Source organism: Hypanus sabinus, chromosome 3 (assembly GCF_030144855.1).
Source record: "Hypanus sabinus isolate sHypSab1 chromosome 3, sHypSab1.hap1, whole genome shotgun sequence".
Classification (NCBI taxonomy): domain Eukaryota; kingdom Metazoa; phylum Chordata; class Chondrichthyes; order Myliobatiformes; family Dasyatidae; genus Hypanus; species Hypanus sabinus.
In genome coordinates, this window is record NC_082708.1 from 20,765,421 (window position 1) to 20,785,008 (window position 19,588).

General features: G+C 42.9%; 1 protein-coding gene across 1 annotated transcript in view; it reads left to right on the forward strand.

Annotated features, from left to right (window-relative positions):
* Positions 1 to 19,588, forward strand: part of slc9a7 (solute carrier family 9 member 7) — a 223,108-nt gene that overhangs the window by 127,208 nt on the left and 76,312 nt on the right. The window contains exon 5 of the mRNA XM_059963829.1: positions 8,590 to 8,792. Coding sequence (XP_059819812.1) covers positions 8,590 to 8,792 — 203 coding nt within the window. The remainder of the gene's footprint in view (positions 1 to 8,589; positions 8,793 to 19,588) is intronic.

Sequence of the window (19,588 nt, forward strand, 5' to 3'; positions counted from 1 at the left end):
CTAGTGGGCATTCACAGCAAATACAAAGAAATACAATAGAATCAATTAAAAACCCCACACAACAAGATGGACAAACAACCAAAGTGCAAAAGAAGGCAAACTATGCAAATACAGAAATAAAAATAAATAAGCAATGAATATTGAGAACATGAGACGAAAAGTCCTTGAAAGTGACTCCATAGTTTGTGGGAACAGTTTAGTGTTAGGGTGAGTAAAGTTATCCCCTCAGGTTCAAGAGCCTGAAGGCTGAGGGGTAGTAGTTGCCTCTGAACCTGGTGATGAAGGTCTTGAGGTTGCTATACCACCTCCCTGATGGCAGCAGTGAGAAGAGAGCATGGCCTTGGTGGTGGGGATTCTTAATGATGGATGGTGGTTTCCTGCAAAAGCACTCCTTGTTGACATGCTGAATGGCTGGGAGGGCTTTACCAGTGATGGAATGCGCTGTACCCACTTTTTTTTTTGGGAGGATTTTCCATTCAAAGGCATTGGTAGTGCCATACCCCGCCACGATGCAGTCAATCAGTCCGCTCTCCAGTGTGCAATCACAGAAATTTGTCAAAGTTTTAGATGATATGTCGACTCTTCACAAAGTCTAAGAATTTAGAAGTGATGCTGTGTCCTTCTTTGTAAAGGCACTTGTGTGCTGGATCCAGGACAGATGAGGACTGGCTCAGGCATTTTCAGTTTTCTCCTCCTGAAGTCGATAATCAGCTCTTTAGTTCTGTCATTGATTGAGAGGTTGTTGCTGAGACACCCCTCAGCCAGATTTTTAATTTCCCTCCTGTGTACTTATTCGTCATTACCTGGTGGCATCAGCAAACTTAAATATGGCACTGGGGCAGTGCTAAGCTTCACAGACACAAGAATAAAGCGAATAGAGTGGGAGGTAAAGCACTCAGTCTTGTGCTGATTGTGTAGGGCAGAGGTCAGCAACCTGCGGCTCCGGAGCCACATGCGGCTCTTTGATCTCTGTGATGCGGCTCCCCGTGGTTTGTTAGCTTTTGAAATGTAATTCGAAATTTGAAGATTATGGTGATCTTGTACAATCTGAAAACTTTGCGGAGACACCGTTTCCTGGCACATCCGAACCGGCTCACAATTAGCCACCGTTCCGGCTAAGGGAGATAGCCTATGGGGGTTTGTGAGTACGTGTCTTTTGGAGCATCCGCGCCCACGGGGACGGGTTGAGGGAGGCTTTAAAGCAAGGCTGTTTAGTTCGAATAAAGTTACCTTTGACTGCAGTCTTTATTTTAGCGCTGTGTGTAGCACACCGCTACAACGTGTTTTTTTTATCGCTATTAATATACATCACAACTGCCAATGCCTGACACCCGCCAGTGCGCGCATTCTTTTAATTCTTCGATCCAAGGTAGGCTACCTATGGAGTAACCTTCAACCCAACCTCTTTTTTTCGGAGTTCAAAATGTTTTTGTTGCATGCAGAAATGTAATTTCGTTTTCTCTGCAGGAGTTCATCAATTTCATAAATGCAACACATTATAGTTTGTTTATACATAGCATAAAGGCAAAAAAAACCCGTTGTATGCAGTGTTATTTCATCTTGTGGCTCCCAGTGTTTTCTTTTCTGTGGGAAATGGGTCCATATTGGCTCTTTCAGTGGTAAACGTTGCCGACCCCTGGTGTAGGGGATGTTGTTGAACTGACTGTGATCTGAAGTGAGGAAATTAAGGATCCAGTTTGTCCAGGTGATATTGAGGCCTATGTCTTGAAGCTTATGGATTACTTCTGAGGGGATGATAGTTTTGCATGCAGAGCTGTAGTCAATAAAAAGCATGCTGATGTATGCATCTTTGCTGTCCAACTGTTCAAGGGTTGAGTGAAGAGCCAATGAAATGGCATCTGCTGTTGAGCTGAGGTGGCAGTAGAGAAAATGAAGCCAATCCATGTTGCTCCTCGGGCAGGATTTGTTGTGTTTCATCACCAGCCTTTCAAAGCACTTTCTCACAGTGGCTGAAAGTCGAGGCAGATTACCATGTTTTTCTTGCGCACCAGTGTAATTGAAGCAGGTGGGTACCTCAGACTGCTAAAGAGAGAGGTTAAAGTTCCCAGTGAGCATTCCAGCCAGTTGATCAGCACAGGTGTTTGGTATTCGGTCTGAGCCAGATGCTTTTCATCGGGTTCACCCTCGTGAAGGATGCTCTCACTTCAGCCTCAGACACTGAAATTGTAGGGTCATCGGGGACTATGGAACTCGTGAATGTGTCTCCATGTTTGTCGGTCAAAAGCAAGCACTAAAGACGTTGGCCCCACCTGGAAGTGAAACCTGGTCACGTGTTTTACTCGGTTTTACTTATGTAAAGGGGGTTTCTTCTTTTTTCTTTGTTACTGTGTATGTAATCAAAAGGGCTTCTTTGTTTTGTTAACTAGCAGGAATGGGGGTTTCTTCTTTTTTCTTTGTTACTGTGTATGTAATCAAAAGGGCTTCTTTTGTTAACTAGCAGGAATGCTTCTTTGTTGCAAGAGAATGCTGGAAGCTTGTTTGGGTTAAAATTTACTGATAACGAGAATTGTATTCCTTTGTAAACCAAATGGGGTTAATGTTCTTTCTTCTGAGTCTGTAAGCTATTGTTGATGGACTTTTGGGCAGATCGGCGCGAGGGGGTTGAGAGAGAGGACGCAATGCTGTAAGCTGGGCGAGGAATGGGGGTCTGAGGCCAGGAGGTACTCCGAGGAGGGGGAATGAAGCTAGATGTGCTTGGTTGACCACTCGGAGGGTCCTGAGCTGCGAGTCGAGGAGTTTGGAGGGGATCGAATGGTGGCCAGAAGACTTCAGTAATTGAGCTCCAATGGTTGTGCACGAAATGGTTTGGACTTTGATAAGTTTGGCACCTTTTCTTTATTTTTTCTCTTCATATATATACTGTATCGTTATTAATCACTTAGTTATAGTAACCTTTATAAATTGTACTCATTTAATCGCTTATGGTGTACTGTCTGTTTTTGGGCGAGGCGGGGACATCACACAGCATCCACACCGGATGATTACCCAGTTTGGCGGGGCCGAAGGCTGCTCCCCCTAGACGAGAACGAGCTGAGCGAGCCTGAGGTGACCCAGGGGGTTACACTTAGCAGGAGTGAAAGCATTCAAGACCTGCCATTGCTGTTGAACATCCTTCTCTGATTCGAGTTTGGTTCGGAATTGCCACTTGGCATGTGAGATCACTTTTCGGTGGCTGTACCTGGACCTCTTGTACCTGTATGCAAGACCTAAACATCGCTGATCTCATCAGTTTGTAGATCTCTTGGTTCATCCAAGGCTTCTAGTTGGGGAAGACTGAATGATGTTGTGGGGGCACACATGTCCACGCCTGACTTTATAAAGTCGGTGACAACTCTGTGGCGTATTCGCTCAGATCCTCTTCTAAGTCACCATTGAGCACAACTGCACGGAGCGCTGTAGTAGGAGAGCAGCATTCCCCCACCACCCAGCACATGCTCTCTTCTTGCTGCTGCTGTCATGAAGCAGATACAGGGGCCTCAGGACTCTCATCACCAGGTTCAGGAATAGTTACTACCCCAGTACTCTTGAACCAGTGGGGATAATTTCACTCAGCTTCACTTGCCCCATCACTCAAACATTCCCACAGCCGATGGACACACTTTCAAGGACTCTTCATCTCATGTTCTAGATACTTATTGCTTACTTATTATTATTATTTTTTCTTTTGTATTTGCATAGTTTGTTGTTTTTTGCAGATTGGTTGTTTGGCCGTCATTTTGCATGTGATCTATTATCTTCTTAGATTTACTGAGTATGCCTGCAAGAAATCGAATCTTGGGGTTGTACATGGTGACATGTATGTACTTTGATAATAAATTTGCTTTGAACGGCTGACTTTATATAAAGTCTGACAACCGTTGCACATTCGTTCTGATCCTCTTACGAGTCCTTGAATGCGAATTGTATTGTTGATGCTTGACAGTCATTCGAGGGGGAAACAGGAGCTCCATTTGGTTCAAAGACAAGGCCTCTGGTGACCCTCCTTCATTACAGCACTGAAGCATCGTCCTTCATCACTTTCTTGTGCCTCTGGAATGGGACTTGAATCCATAACCTGAGGTTGGAATTCTTCTAACTGATGCACAATTCCCACTTGTCTGTCTTTCTGGCTTTTGAAATACTGTAGGCATTTGCAGTGGTATTCTGAAATGAATGTTTCTTTCACATCTAATGTAAAAAAAAATCAGAGCAGTTTCTGTTCCTATACATTATAACTGCTATACAGTACTGTGCAAGCATCTTGGGCACAATTATTTATTGCTAGGGTGCCCAAGACGTTTGCACAGTACTGTATTTGTCAATGTGGAGTAGAGAGTTTGTAAATCTGGAAGTTGAGAACAGTGAGGGTGGAGTGCTGCGGGAGGGATTTGGGATAGGTGGCACAGAAGGAGTGCTAGGGCCAGGGGGTGCAGGTACACCCAGCCCTGAGGCACCAGGCAAGGTCATTTGATTTTGAACAATTGGTTTATTAATCATTACAGGTTGTCTCTCTGGTTCCCTCTTCCTTCCCCTTTCCCCAACCATGATTCCCCTCTCCCTACCCCCTTCCTACTCTTGGCCTACCACATCCCCCACAAATATTAGAGTTTGTCCAGTCATGGGTGATGTGGTGGAGAATTTACGTCAATTTCAGTTGGAGATGAGGTAACCTCAAACTGAGATTAGAGTTCTGGAGTGCAAAACCAGTGTGTGTAGGTGGAGTTGAGATAAAGACTTGATTTGTTCTAATTGAATTGCTCTTGATAACAGGACAAAGGTTACATTAATGCCGTACTTGTGCAATTGTGTTTGTAAGAGGGGGAAAAAGTCTCCAAGTTTTCCATTTTGTTTAATTTAACAGCATATAACTATTATGTCTGATTGTAGATTTAGAGGTTGAATAGATTACTTGTCTGTCTTTGATTTATTGTGCTATCAGGTACATCACGGGTGATCTTTACAAATCGACTTAGATCTGAGGGAGTAATAGTTATCAGCCAGCAAGCAGATCAAAGAAACATTTTTGTGTCAGGGTCGGCCTTTTGAATAAACTACTAGTCCATCCCATTCCCTTACTTTGGAAATTTATTTCCTTGTAAATATTTTCACAATTCTTTTGATTGTACATGCATCCGTCCACCTTGCACTACTCCCCCGCTCTTTCAGGCAGTGAGTTTCAAATGCCTAGCTAAATAAAAATGCATTTTAAAAAGCAAGCTTTCATCTCGTCTCTGGTTCCCTTGCCATTTACCTGAAATTTGTGACTCCTGGTTTCTGCAGAGTAATGGAATCAGGCCCTTCAGCCCAACATTTTCCATGGCTACCATTTTGCTGCCTGCTATCCCATTTGACTATGTTTGGCCCATAATTTCTAAACTTTTCCAATCCAAATACCCCTCTAAATAAACATATACTTATACCCACTTCTACTGCTTCCTCTGCTCTCTCATTCCATGTATACCTTTTCTCCCTGTTTTATTTGCTTTTTAATGTAACCCTTATTGAGAAGGTGACAGGGATTTTAAACTCTCTCCTTGGCCAGATTGGCTTCTGATGCTACAGGATGTCAGTACCTTCCTCTTGCCATCTGTCAGATTTTGCGGCTGTTGTCTTGTGGGATTTCTTCCAAATCTGGCAGGAAGTCATCTTGTGCCTTGAGTGTTTTGAATCGTGTCCGGTGTGTGCCTTCATGATGGCTTCTTTTCTTTCTTGTAGTGTTTTTTCAAGTTGTTGGTGCCACTGGCAAAGCCACTGTTTATTTCCCATCACTAATTGCCCTTGAGGAGGTTTAATGAACCACTGCTTTGAACACGCCAGGCTGACATTTAAAACCTCTGTTGCCTGCTCATGGAGATGTGCATTGAGAGTAAATGGAGGGAAGAAAGATTTTTAAAAATTTATTTAGCAACAAAGCACGCAGTAGGTCCTTCTGGCCCTACAGACCATGCCCCCCCAGCAATCCCACATTCCCCCCAAATCATGGGACAATTCACAATGGCCAATTAACTGAGTATTGTCACCTTGTCGTGGTGGAGAAGCTTATAACCATATATAACCATATAACAATCACAGCACGGAAACAGGCCATCTTGGCCCTCCTAGTCCGTGCCGAACCCTTAATCTCACCTAGTCCCACCTACCCGCACTCAGCCCATAACCCTCCACTCCTTTCCTGTCCATATACCTATCCAATTTTACCTTAAATGACACAACTGAACTGGCCTCTACTACTTCTACAGGAAGCTCATTCCACACAGCTATCACTCTCTGAGTAAAGAAATACCCCCTCGTGTTTCCCTTAAACTTCTGCCCCCTAACTCTCAAATCATGTCCTCTCGTTTGAATCTCCATTATGTGGTCCTGAGATCACGAGAGCGATGCCGCTTGGAGCTATACTCTTGGTAGGGTCACCCATGGCAGTAAGGTCGAGGGTGAGGTCCTTGACAAAGAGCAATCCAACTTGGGCATCAACAGTTGGACAGGCAGACGAAGTTACTTCGAACTCAACAGCTGTGAAGGCAGATGAAGGCTGCAACAAATCCATCAGCTCCAGTCATTGTGGTTTCCATGCCATTGGAATCAGTTGGTTGATTTGTGAAGTATCGTGTCCTCCTTGGAGTGCAACATCAAGTACCCGTTAAACAAATACACACACAGGCATCTTCGCTCTGTCATAGATCAACGGAACGAAGACCATCATCCTTGACCTCGAGGGATAGCCACGATGACGACAACATCTTTGGACTGTGGGAAGAAACTGGAGCAGCTGGGGAAAACCCATTCATTCCACAGGGAAGGACTTACAGAGCCTTCGTACAGAACGGCACCAGAATTGAAATCCGGAACACCCCGAGCTTTGATAGCATTGTGCTAACTGCTACGCTACTGTGGTGCCAGACGGGGTGGTTTGAGTATCTCAGAAACTGCTGTCCATCTGGGATTTGCACTCATACCTGTCTCTAGAGTTTATAGAGAATGGTGCAAAAAAACCTAAAAACATCCATTGAGCAGCAGTTCTATGGGCAAAAACACCGTGTTAATGAGAGAGGTCAGAGTAGAATGGCCAGACTGGTTCAAGCTAACAAGGAAGCAGATGAAAACCAAGATTCACAGATTTAAGATATTGGCAAGGGAATCAAAGTCAAGAAGCAAATGTAATTTTAATACATTTGTACTTGTCGCTCATGGCATTTCTTAAAGTAAATTTTTTCTATCATAAATTTATTATATATTAACGTAATACTGAGAAGGGGGGTTGTAGAGTCCTTGAAGGTGAGTCTGTAGGTTGTGGAATCGGTTCAGGGTTGAGGTGAGTGAAGTTATCCACACTGGTTCAGGGGCCTGATGGTTGAGGGGTAATAACTCTTCCTGAACCTGGCGGTGTGGGTCCTGAGAGTCCTGTATCTCCCACCCAATAATAGTAGTGAGAAGAGAGCATGGTCTGGATGGTAGGGGTCCTTGATGATGGATACTACTTTCTTGTGACAGTGCTCCTTGTAAATGTGCTGTTGTAATGGTGAGTTCTAGGATTTTGATCTGGCAACGATGCACATATTGGAGAGACACTTGGAGAAAATCTTCTTCTTGTATCTACAGCCTTTGTCCTTCTAGATGGAAGAAGTTGCTTTAAAACAAGGCAGTGATGCACTCTTGTTATTTTACATCGGGCTCTTCCTATTGCTATAATCTTAACCGATCGCACCACCGATCTGGCACTTTGCCATCTCTGTGAGGGTCCCGCGAGGCTTTGAGAGAGACATGCAGACTCGAGGCCAAGATGCTTGGTGACAGGATGCGAGCTCACAATCAAATCCATTTCTCAGTGATTTTGCCGATTCATGCGCCAAGAATGGTTGATATTGTCGAGGCATGTGCGGAAGGCAAGTGGGTACTCAGCACCATCTACCGGCCTCTCGTTTGCTGCTGTCGAGGAAGGTCCCTGTGTTCGAACAGCCCCTCTCTTCCTCTCTCTCGATGGTGTCGGATTTCTGGTTCTTGGACAATGTTTAATCGACAGGGCTTGTGAATTGGACTCTGTAGCTCACATCATGATGTGTTCTGGTTTCTGGCCTTTTTTTTGTTGAGCTGTGTTTTTGGCGACTTTGATTGGGGTGGCCTGCAGATAACAAACTGAGCTGAATGGAATATGCCTGGACTCTTTCAATTTCGTGTTTTATATTTTGCTTTTTTTTTTGTTGTCGTTTGTATGATCTTTTTTTTTTGCATTTGTGGGGGGTAGGTGGTGTAGGGTTTGTGGTTTTCTTTGACTGGGTTTCATGGTTTCTCTTTGTTTCATAGCAATCTGTGGGGAAGACAAATCTCAGGGCTGTATACTGCATACATCCTTTGATAATAAGTGTACTTTGAATCAATTCCAGAGCTCACCTAGAAACGAAAGTGCCATGTTATAACTGTGCTCCTTCACAACCAATCCATCTGCAGAAACACTTCGACCCGAAACATTAATGCCTGTCCCCTCAATCTCCTACAGACGCTGCTGAACTTGCAGAGTTCCTCTTGTAGTTTGTTTGTTTCCCAGTATCTGCGGTCTCTTGTGTCTCCATGACAACCTTTTTTTTGTGTTTTCAGGGCTTCTTGTGGGAGTCATCCTAAGATACGGCATCCCCTCCACCAACGGCCATGGCAAGGTTCCGATTGGCTGTGCACTGCAGGACAGGGCTGTGACCACTCTACTGGTGAATGTCAGTGGAAAGTTCTATGAATATTCCTTGAAAGGAGAGATCAATTCTGGGGAAATCAACAATGTGGAACAGGATGACATGTTGAGGAAGGTGAGTGGCCTTGTACTCTCTGGGTTCGTCTCACTTCTGCTTTCATATTTGAGGGTCACAACCTTTTCATTGGGTTTGGAGGCTTGCATGCCTCAGTGACCCAGAGAGCCATGTTGGTTGGAATCTGGGCTTTATCTCTGGCTCTTGGTAAGGTCACCCATGCCAAACGGGTCAAAGGGTAGAGGACAGACCAAGAGTGGTCCACCAATCCTCCGGGTTTGGGGGTTCAGCTCAGGGCTAGCAACCTTGACTGGTAAAACAAGACTGTTACAGAAACAGCAATGAAAAACCCTTCTGCATCTGGGTGCGGCAGTATTCCTGAGCCTCACCCAGGAGAACTTGCATGGCTGACGGTAGTGAAAACCGAGAAGCTACTGGCACGATCAAGGAAGCCCCGAACACAGCCAGAGATGGCGGACCTTTGTTGCTGCCCCATGGTGTAACGGACAGCTATGTTGTGAAGAAGGGACCCAAAATGTTCCCTGGTTGGCCCTGAAAGAAACCTTCATGGCCAAATTTAGGAATTAGTTCTCCAAAACAGTATCAATAAATTCCAAATTAAAATACTACAATCTAGCAATTAGCTACTCCTGTTGAATGCAAACTGAACTGCAAATTTACTTTTTCCTTTTCCCTTCTGTCAAGTCAATTTGTAGCAGAACACCGGGTTTTTCTTTTAATGGTATGTTCCATATTACTAGTAATATGATTGGTCAGAATGGTATTTCAACAAAATTAACTTTCAGGTTACCCTAGAGTCTTGCCGTGTTTGTCAGTACAAGCACATCGTAAATAGTGAATCATTTTGGATATATTAAGCATGATTACAGATGTCCACAGCAAGATCTCACAACAGTGGTGAAATTACTGATCTCAGTAATTGGAGTTTTATGGATCCTTCAGCTTTGATTGTATTCCTGTCCTCCACCACAGCTTTTTGGAGTTTAAAGAAGTGATTTCCGATAAATTATGCAAACCGATCTCACCTGCTTGCCTTTTCTTGCGATTGTCTGGAATTGGGAATTTAAAGAAGTTGGCACTTCATCCAAGTAGAATGGAGGTGATTGGGTAATCATCCTCTGACTGTGACTGAAACGGACAGTGAGCGCACAATTGTACACTCTCCTGCACTCACTGCTTTGAGAAACTGCCTTCTGCTTTTACAGGGGGGAGTTGCTACAGCTTGTTTCCATAAGGCAAAGGAGCAGAATGCGGCCACTTGGCCCATCAAGTCTGCTGCACCATTCCATCATAGCTGATTTATTAACCCTCTCAACCCCATTCTCCTGCTTCCTCCCCATAACATAAGAACATAAGAAGTAGGAGCAGGAGTCGGCCATCTGGCCCATTGAGCCTGCCCCACCATTCAATAAGATCATGGCTGATCTGTCCGTACACTCAGCCCCATCTACCTGCCTTTTCCCTATAACCCTTAATTCCCCGACTATGTAAAAATCTATCTAACTGTTTCTTAAAAATATTTAGTGAGGAAGCCTCAACTGCTTCCCTGGGCAGAGAATTCCACAGATTCACCACTCTCTGGGGGGAAAAAACAGTTTCCCTTCATCTCTGTCCTAAATCTTCTCCCCTGAATCTTGAGGCAATGTCCCCTAGTTCTACTCTCACCTACCAATGGAAACAACTTTCCTACTTCTACCTTATCTATCCCTTTCAAAATTTTGTATGTTTCTATAAGATCCCTTCTCATTCTTCCAGAGACTCTTACTAATCAAGAATCTATCAATCTCTGCTTTAAATATACCTCATGATTTGGCCTCCACAGCTGTCTGACAATGAATTCTAACAGATTCACCACCCTCTGGCTAAAGAAATTCCTCCTAATCTCTGTTCTAAAGGGATGTGCTTCTGTTCTGAGACTGTGTCCCCTGGTCCTGGACTCTTCCTCTAAAGGAAACATCTTCTCCACATCAACTCTATTTAGGCCTTTCAGTATTTGTTTCCTCCATTTCTGCACACTTTCTTCAGTACACGTGGACATTGACCAGCTCTCCACGGACTCTGTCTGCATTTTGCACAGCCAGCTTAATCAAAGTCTCTACCACCACAGTTACTCCTTTCTTGCCCCCTTCCATCAGGTTGAAGATACAAAAGCTGAAAATGCACGTCACTTCCAGCCTGCAGACTTGCACAATGTTGTTAATGAATTACGTGTGTAAAGCTTTTCATGTAGATTAATGTTGAAGGTGTATTGTCTTCAGTCTTTTTATTTATAGCTTGGCTGCTGAAGGGAAAACTAATATGATGAGCACATACCCTAAGTGCAATGCTAGAAATGAGCAGATTGGTGTATCATTGAATATTTCATAGTCATGGAACATTAGTACAGAACTGGACCATTCAGCCCATCTTGTCATTGCCAAACTTTTATTCTGCCTATTCCCATTGACCTGTACCTGGACCGTAGTTCACCATGCCTCCCCATCCGTGTACTGTACCTATCCAAATTTCTCTTAAATCTTGTAATGGAACTCGCTTGCACCTCTTCCACTGGCAGCTTGTTCCATATTCTCACCACCCTCTGAGTGAAGAAGTTCCCCCTTGATCCTTTGGTCATTTCTCACCTTAACTTATAACTTTTAGTTCTAGTCGCACCGAGCTCAGTGGGGGGAGGGGCAGCAGTGTAACCGTGGGTACTGCTTAGACCACAGTAAGGATTTCTTAAATGTTGTGTGACAGAAACAGTTTAAATGACCTAGAAATATGATGCCGAGTGTCATAATCTTAGAGCTTAGAAACAGAGGCCTTTGGCCTACCACATTTGTGCTAGCCTTTATGCCTGGATTAGGGCTGTGTCCTTCCAGGGCTTGAGTATTTTAATATCTCTCTGAGTTTCTTTTAAATAGAGTAATTGTATCTGTTTCTTCCTCTTCTGACAACATACTTCAGATATCAACCACTCGGTGTGCGTCTATACAAGTACCCTCAGATTATCTTTAAAACTCCTTCTCACCTTAAATCAGTGCTCTGTTGTTTTTGATGTTCCTGCCCTGAGGAAGAAAAGATTCTGTCTATTCAACTAGAAAGATGAAAGGTGCAACTGGAAATGGGGGACATGAGCTCAAGATTCAGGGGAATAGATTTACGACATAGATGAGGAAGAACTGCTTTTCCTGGAGAGTAGCGAATCAGTCAAATTCTCTCCGGAGAGAAGTAGTTGAGACTACTTCATTAAATATATTTAAGACATGGTTAGATAGATTTTTGCATAGTATGGGAGTTGAGGGTTATGGGGAAAGGCAGGTAGGTGGAGGTGTGTCCATGGCTGGATTGGCTATGATCTTACTGAATCGTGGAGGAATCGCAATGGTCCAGATATTCTCATGGTTTGTCAGGTCACTCATCACCCTCCAGGGAAGACGAGCTTGGCTTATTCGATTTCTCCCCACACTTCAGTCCTCCGATCCAGGTGTTGTCCTTGTGAATCTCCCCTGCACTCCCTCTGGGCACAATCACATCCTTCCTGTAGTGGGACCAGAACTGCACACAGTACTCTATAATGTGGCCCAAGCAGTGATTTGAAAAGCTGCATCATCTTGTCTCAAATTTAATATTTTATAAAGGTAGTCTTATAAACCTATCGATAATAACTTATAAACAATGAGAGGCATAGGTAGAGTAGGCGGACAGTGTCTTTTTCCCAGGGCTGAAATGATGAATAGCAGCGGGTGTGCATTTAATGTGAGGGGGTAATCTCAAAGGAGATGTGGGGGACAAGATTTTTTCACACAGAGTGGTGGGCAACTGGAACACGCTGCCTGGGGTGGTGATAGAGGCAAATACATTAGGGACTTAAGAGATGCTTAGAAAGACACGTGAGTATGAGGGAAATGGAAGGATGCTGTGCAGACAAAAGAGATTGGTTTAGTAGGCCATTTGATTACTAATGTAATTGGTTTGGCACAACACTGTGGGCTGAAGGGCCTGTTCCTGTGCTGTACTGTATGTTCGATAATGGTCTTTTAAAAACTGGAGCATGACCTTTTTGTAGATACATTGGGAACACTTCCATTTGTGAAGGGCTGAAAAGTTTGGATCGTTCTTTCCTGACCAATGATTGTGGCTCGGCTGATTGCGGACTTTAAATCTGAGTCTGGTTATTCAAATAAATGAAGGGGCCTAGTTAAACCTCCTGGACACCCACCTCAATATCATAGACTGAGCAACTAAATAACCAACTATTTCGGGAAACAGTCATTATCCTTCAGCCTTCGTATTGAGGGCAATTACATGCAGTGCTGCAACCGCATGAAAGCAGCATCCTTCATCAAAGTCTAAGCTCTCATGACTACCGTTGGGCAGGAGATCTTGGAGCCTTGGGTCCCACACCACCAGCTTCAGGAACCCTTTATCCATCAGGCTCCTGAACCAGCATGGAAATTTTCTCAGCACAACTCTGAACTGATTCCACAATCTATTCACTTTCTCTACAACTGTATAGCTCATCTAGACCAGAGGAAGGGTCTCGGCCTGAAATTTCGACTGTTTATGCCCTTCCAAAGATGCTGCCTGACCTGCTAAATTCCTCCAGCATATTTTTGTGTGTTACTCATATTCTCTTTCAGTATATTTGTTTTTTTTAAATTTCACCATTTGTCTTCTTTTGTACATTTGTTGTTTGTCAGGCTGTATGTATAGCTTTTCACAGATTCTGAATTTTCCTGTAAATGCCCACAAGAACTTTATCTTAAGGTAGTGTATGGTGATTTTATTTATATATATAAAAGTAAGTGTGTGTGTGTGTGTGTGTGTGTGTGTGTGTGTATACACACACACTCACACTCTTTTACTTTAACTTTGATTTTGAATTCATTTTTAATCCAGTGATTTCATGCTGAGAAAGGTGTGTGATTGTGATCAGAGTCTAGGAGAGAGCCAGAGGAAACTTGCCCTTGCACCTCCACAGTTGTATCTAAAGGTGTTGGTTGAGATCAATCTTGTGCAGATGTGGGTCTGCCAAGGGATTCCTTGTAGCAAGAGTTCTGAACATTCATTGAGGAGCTAGATCTCCCCTAAAAGTCCGTAAGAAACTAAGAATCCACCATAATGAGTCGTTACAACCAACTTCCTGTTGTTCAGCTTCAGCAGGGCTCTTGGGGACATTTTTCAACAAATGTGTAAATTTTGTCAAAAGTTCCCCTTAATACCGTTATGTTGTTAAAAAGGTAAATTTATTCCCACTTCCTCTTTTGCAGCCCACTTTCTCCCTGGCTGCCACTCTTCCCCCCACCCCCATTTAATAACAGCTGTTGCTTATTGTGATGACAATGCTGTGAATTCTGGTACTTTACCTGAGTGGACATTACAGCAAAGGATTGGCGCCGAGGTGCAGTACTAAACTGTGAGTGGAAAAGGAATCTGTCAGACTGCAGACAGGACCATCTTATCCCATCTCTTCAAATGTCCTGCTGTTTCGGATTGCAGTTAAACTTGCTGCAGAGTGATCCGGAGTGTGCACTTGTTTTCATCTCCAGTATAAACCAAGAATACCAATGCAATCCAGCTGGCATCTTACAGAAAAGTTCATTGGTTTTATGCAACCCAACTACTGTCTAGATAGAGAAAAATCATATGGTATTTACTGACCAAACTCTATAGTGTAATCATTGCATTTATAAAGAAGTTTTTGTATTATCATTTTGACACTAGGGTATTATTACTGTTATTCTTCAACCATCTTGTGCCAACTTTATGGAAGTTATAAGATCATAAGATATTGGAGCAGAATTAGGCCATTTTGGCCCATCACCTGCTCTGTCATTTCATCATGCCTGATTTGATTTTTTTTAAAATTTCTCTCGACCCCAATCTCCTACCTTCTCCGCACCCCCCAATGCCCTGACCAACCAAGAATCTATCAATCTTTGTCTTAAATATACATAAAGACTTGGCCTCCACCCGTGGCAACAATTTCCACAGATTCACCACTCTGGCTAAATAAATTCCTCCTCATCTTCATTCTAAAAGGATGGCTGTCTATTCTGAGGCTGTGTTCTCTGGTCTTAGTCTCTCCCATCACAGGAAACATTCTCTCCACATCCACTCTATCAAGGCCTTTCACTGTTTGATAGGTTTCATTGAGGTCACCTCTCATTCTTCTGAATTACAGTGAATACAGGCCCAGAGCCATCAAACGCTCTTCATATGACAAGCTATTCAAACCTGAAATAATTTTCGTGAACCTCCTTTGAACCACCTCCAGTTTCAGCACATCCTTCCATAAATAAGGAGCCCAAAACTGCTCACAATACTCCAAGTAACACCTCACCAGGGCTTTATTAAGTCTCTTTCTTTCATATTCTCATCCTCTTGAAATGAATGCTAACATCAGATTGCCTTCCTCATGATGGACTCAACCTGCAAATTAACCTTTAGGGAATCCTGCACAAGGATTCTTGAGACCCTTTGCATCACAGGTTTTTTTTTGTATTTTCGCTCCATTTAGAAAATTACTGACCCTGTCATTTCTTCTACCAAAGTGCATAACCATACACTTCCAGACACTGTATTCCATCTGCAATTTCTTTGCCCATTCTCCTAATCTGCCTAAGTCATTCTGTAGCTTCTCTGCTTCCTCAGAACTACCTGCCCTTCCACTTATCTTCATATCATGTACAAACTTTGCAACAAAGCCATCAATTCCATCATCCAAATCATTGACGTATACTATAAAAATAAGTTCTCTTCTTTTACATAAACGAAGCAGTCCATGCCTGCATGCTGCAAGATCAAGATATTGCCACCTTGTAGCCAATGCCAGCACCACCAACACCAACTCCAACGAGCGTGATTTCAACGACCCTCAGTGATCAACCAATAACATTGCTATTACAAATCTCCTGCAATCCATAACCTGTGGCGCACCTTTGACTGAAACTCAGTTGGGCCGGTTACATAAAGCTCAGATAAAGATAAGATGCCATAAAGATCAGATGCCATATATTCTGCAGAGTAAATTGCCCTTGACTCCCCAGTACCTTGCCATCATCTATAAACCATAAAATAGGACTTGGTGGAACAGATTGCATGCCCAGATCAGTGCTGTGCCAGCAACGCTGAAGAACCAAGGCAATAAATGTGGGCGGCTCATTTGCATAGTGGGTAGCACAATGTTTTACAGTACAGATGACCTGGGTTCAATTCCTGCTGCTGCCTGTAAGGAGTTTGTCTAAAGTCCTACCAGTTGTTGGGTTAATTGGTCATTGTAAATGTAAATTGCCCCATTATTAAGTTAGAATTAAAGGGCATGAAACAAAAGAAATAAAAAGAAGTGGTCATTGACTTCAGGAAGCAAAGTACAAGTCCTGTCTGTGACAATGCTGCTGAGGTGGAGATGACTGAGAACTTCAAGTTTCTAGGTGTAAGTATCACCAGTAACTTGTTATGGCCAAGAAAGCACACGAGTGGCTCTACTGCCTCAAAAGGCTACGGAAACTCAGGATGTCCTCACTGTCCTTGTCCTTTCTTTCAAAATAAAATATGTATCATGACAATTAGCCTGATAAGGCTCAAGGACAACTTCCGTCCTACTGTTACAAAGTTCAAAGTAAGCTTATTATCAAAGTACACATATGTCACTATACACTACCCTGAGATTTACTTTCTTGCGGGCACTCACAGTTAATACTAAAAACAGTGGAATCGATGAAAGACCGCCCCCAACAGGAGAGACAAACAGTCAATGTGCAAAGGATAATAAACTGTGCAAATGCGAAAAGAAAATAAAAGAAAAAATAATAAATATGCAAGAACCTGAGATGAAAAGACTTTGAAAGTGAGTTCATAGGTTGTGGGAATAGTTTAGTGTTGGGACAAGTGAAATTACCTCCTTTGTTTCAAGAGCCTGATGGTTGAGGGGGAATAGAAGTGTAAAGTTCAAAGTAAAATTTATTATCAGAGTACATGCATGTCACCGCATACAACCCTGAGATTCTTTTTCCTGTGGGCTTACTTAGCAAATCCATAGAACAGTAACTGTACTGTACTCCCTCTGTACCCATGACTGTGTGGCAAGGTATAGCTCAAATGTCATCTATAAATTTGCTGATGATACGACCATTGTTGGTAGAATCTCAGATCTCAGGTGCGAGATATACCAGCTAGTTGAGAGGTGTTGAAGCAACAACCTTGCACTCAATGTCAGCAAGATGAAAGACCTGATTGTGGACTTCAGGAAGAGAATATGAACTTATCCTCTTAGAGGGATCAGAAGTGGAGAGAGTGAGCAATTTCAAATTCCTGGGTGTCAATATCTCTGCAGATCTAACCTGGTCCCAGCATATCGATGCAGCTATAAAGAAGGCAAGACAGTGGCTATATTTCATTAAGACTTTGAAGAGATTTGGTTTGTCACCTAAAACACTCAAAACCATCTATAGATGTACCGTGGAGAGCATTCAGACAGGCTGCATCACTGTCTGGTATGTGAGGTCTACTGCACAGGACCAAATGAAACTACAGAAAGTTATAAAATTAATCAGCTCCACCTTGGGGACTAGCCTCCATAGTATCCAAGACATCTTCAAGAACCCCCCAGGACATGCCCTTTTCTCACTGTTACCATCAAAAAGGAGATAGAGAAGCCTGAAGGTTGTGGGAATTCCAGAAATAGAGTGAGTGTGGTTATCCCCTTTTGTTCAAGAGCTTGATGGTTGAGGGGATGTATCTGTTCTTAAACCTGCTGGTGTGAGTCCTGAGGCACCTGTACTTTCTACCTGATGGCAGCAGCAAGACAAGAGCACGAACTGGGCAGTGGGGATCTTGGATGGATGCTGTTTTTCTACAGCAGTGTTTCATGTAGTTGACAATTGTTCCTGAATCTTGTGTTATGGGTCTTGAGGCTCCTTCTGGATGGCAACACTAAAAAGCAAACACGGCTTGGATGGTGGGGGTCCATGATGAATCAGGTTTAATATAAATGGCATATGTTATGAGATCTGTTCACAGAAGCAGTATACATGATAAATATAGAGAGAAACTGAGTTAAATTACATATATATACATCTATTGAATAGTTAAGTTAAAATAAGTAGTGCAAAAAAAAAACCAAATTTAAAAAAATAGGTAGTGTTCATGGGTTCAATGTCCATTTAGGAATCGGATGACAAAGGGGAAGAAGCTGTTTCTGAATCACTGAGTGTGTGCCTCACTTCTTCAAGATGTCTTGGATACTACTGAGTACCCAAGATGGAGCTGACTGATTTTACAAGTTTTTCCAACTTTAATCTTGTGCAGTAGCCACCCCTCCTTCCCTCCACCCCCCCCCCCCCCAATACTAGATGGCGGTGCAGCCAGTCAGAATGCTCACCATGGTATATTTGTAGAAGTTCTTGAGTGTTTTAGTTGACAAACCAAATCTTCTCAAACTTTGAATGAAATATAGCCACTGTCTTGCCTTTTTTATAGCTGCACATAATGCGCCAATTGTAGTCTGACCAATGCCTTATAAACTCTCAGCATTATATCTTTGCTTTTATATTCTAGTCCTCCTGAAATGTGTGCTAACATTGCATTTACCTTCATTTTACCAATTCAACCTGTAAGTTAACCTTCAGTGAGCCCTGTACTAGTCTTGATGAAGGGTCTTGACCCAGTATGTTGACATTTTTTCATTTCCATAGATGCTACCTGACCTGCTGAGTTCCTCTAACATCTTGTGTGTTGCTCTGGATTTCCAGCGTTGGCAGAATCTCTGGTATCTAAGACTCCCAAGTTCCTTTGCATTTCTGAATTCACTCCCTGCTGAAAGAATAGTCTAAGCCTGTATTTCTTCTACCAAAGTGCATGACCATACACTTCCTGACACTGTATTCCATTTGACACTTCTTTGCCCTTTCTCCCAATCTGTCCAAGTCCTTCTGCAGACTCCCTGCTTCCTCAACACTATCTGCCCCTCCACCCACTTTGTATCATCTGCAAACTTGGCCACAAAGCCATCAATTCCATCATCCAAATCATTAACATATAATTTGATAGGTAGTGGACCGAACAGTGACTCATGTAGAGCACCACTGGTCACTTGGAGCCGGCAGAAAACATCACCTTTATTCCCTCTCTTTGCCTTCTGCCTGTCAACCAGTCCTTATTCCTGTAATACCATGGGCTCTTATCTTGATCAGCAGCCACGTGTGCGGCTCCTTGTCAAAGGTCTATTGAAAATCAAGTATAAAATGTCCACTGACTCTCATTTGTCTCTCCTGTCCAATCAATTCCAACAGATTTTTCAGGCAAGATTTCCCATTGAGGAAACCACGCTGACTTTGGTCTACTTTACCGAATGTCTTGAAGTACCCCAAAAACTCATCCTTAATAATGAACTCCAACATGTTACGTGGTTTTTCTTGTGTGATCTGTTTTGTGCGTTTTCATTATATCATTCTGGAGAACACTGTCTCATTTTTTAACTGCATTGTATTTATGGTTTATAAATGACAGTAATCTGAATCTGAAGTCAGGGTCTGGCCTATAATTTACTTTCTTCTGCCTCCCTCCCTTAGAAAAGAGTGTCATTTGCAATTTTCAATAACAAGCCAGACACAATAATGACTTTGCCTATCATGTGTATTTCTTTATTAATCACCATTAGGCCCCCATGTTACCACCTAGACTGCACAGAATTGAAATCCATTAAGATATCCAGTGATAAGAATGGTGCAATTTTACCTGCTCGTTCAGCATTGATTCGGGCTAAGGCATGACTTTGGACAAAATTCTACTGAAGGATCATCAGTCTAGAGCATTAACTGTTACTCTCTGCATGGATGTTCTTCCCAAAGTCA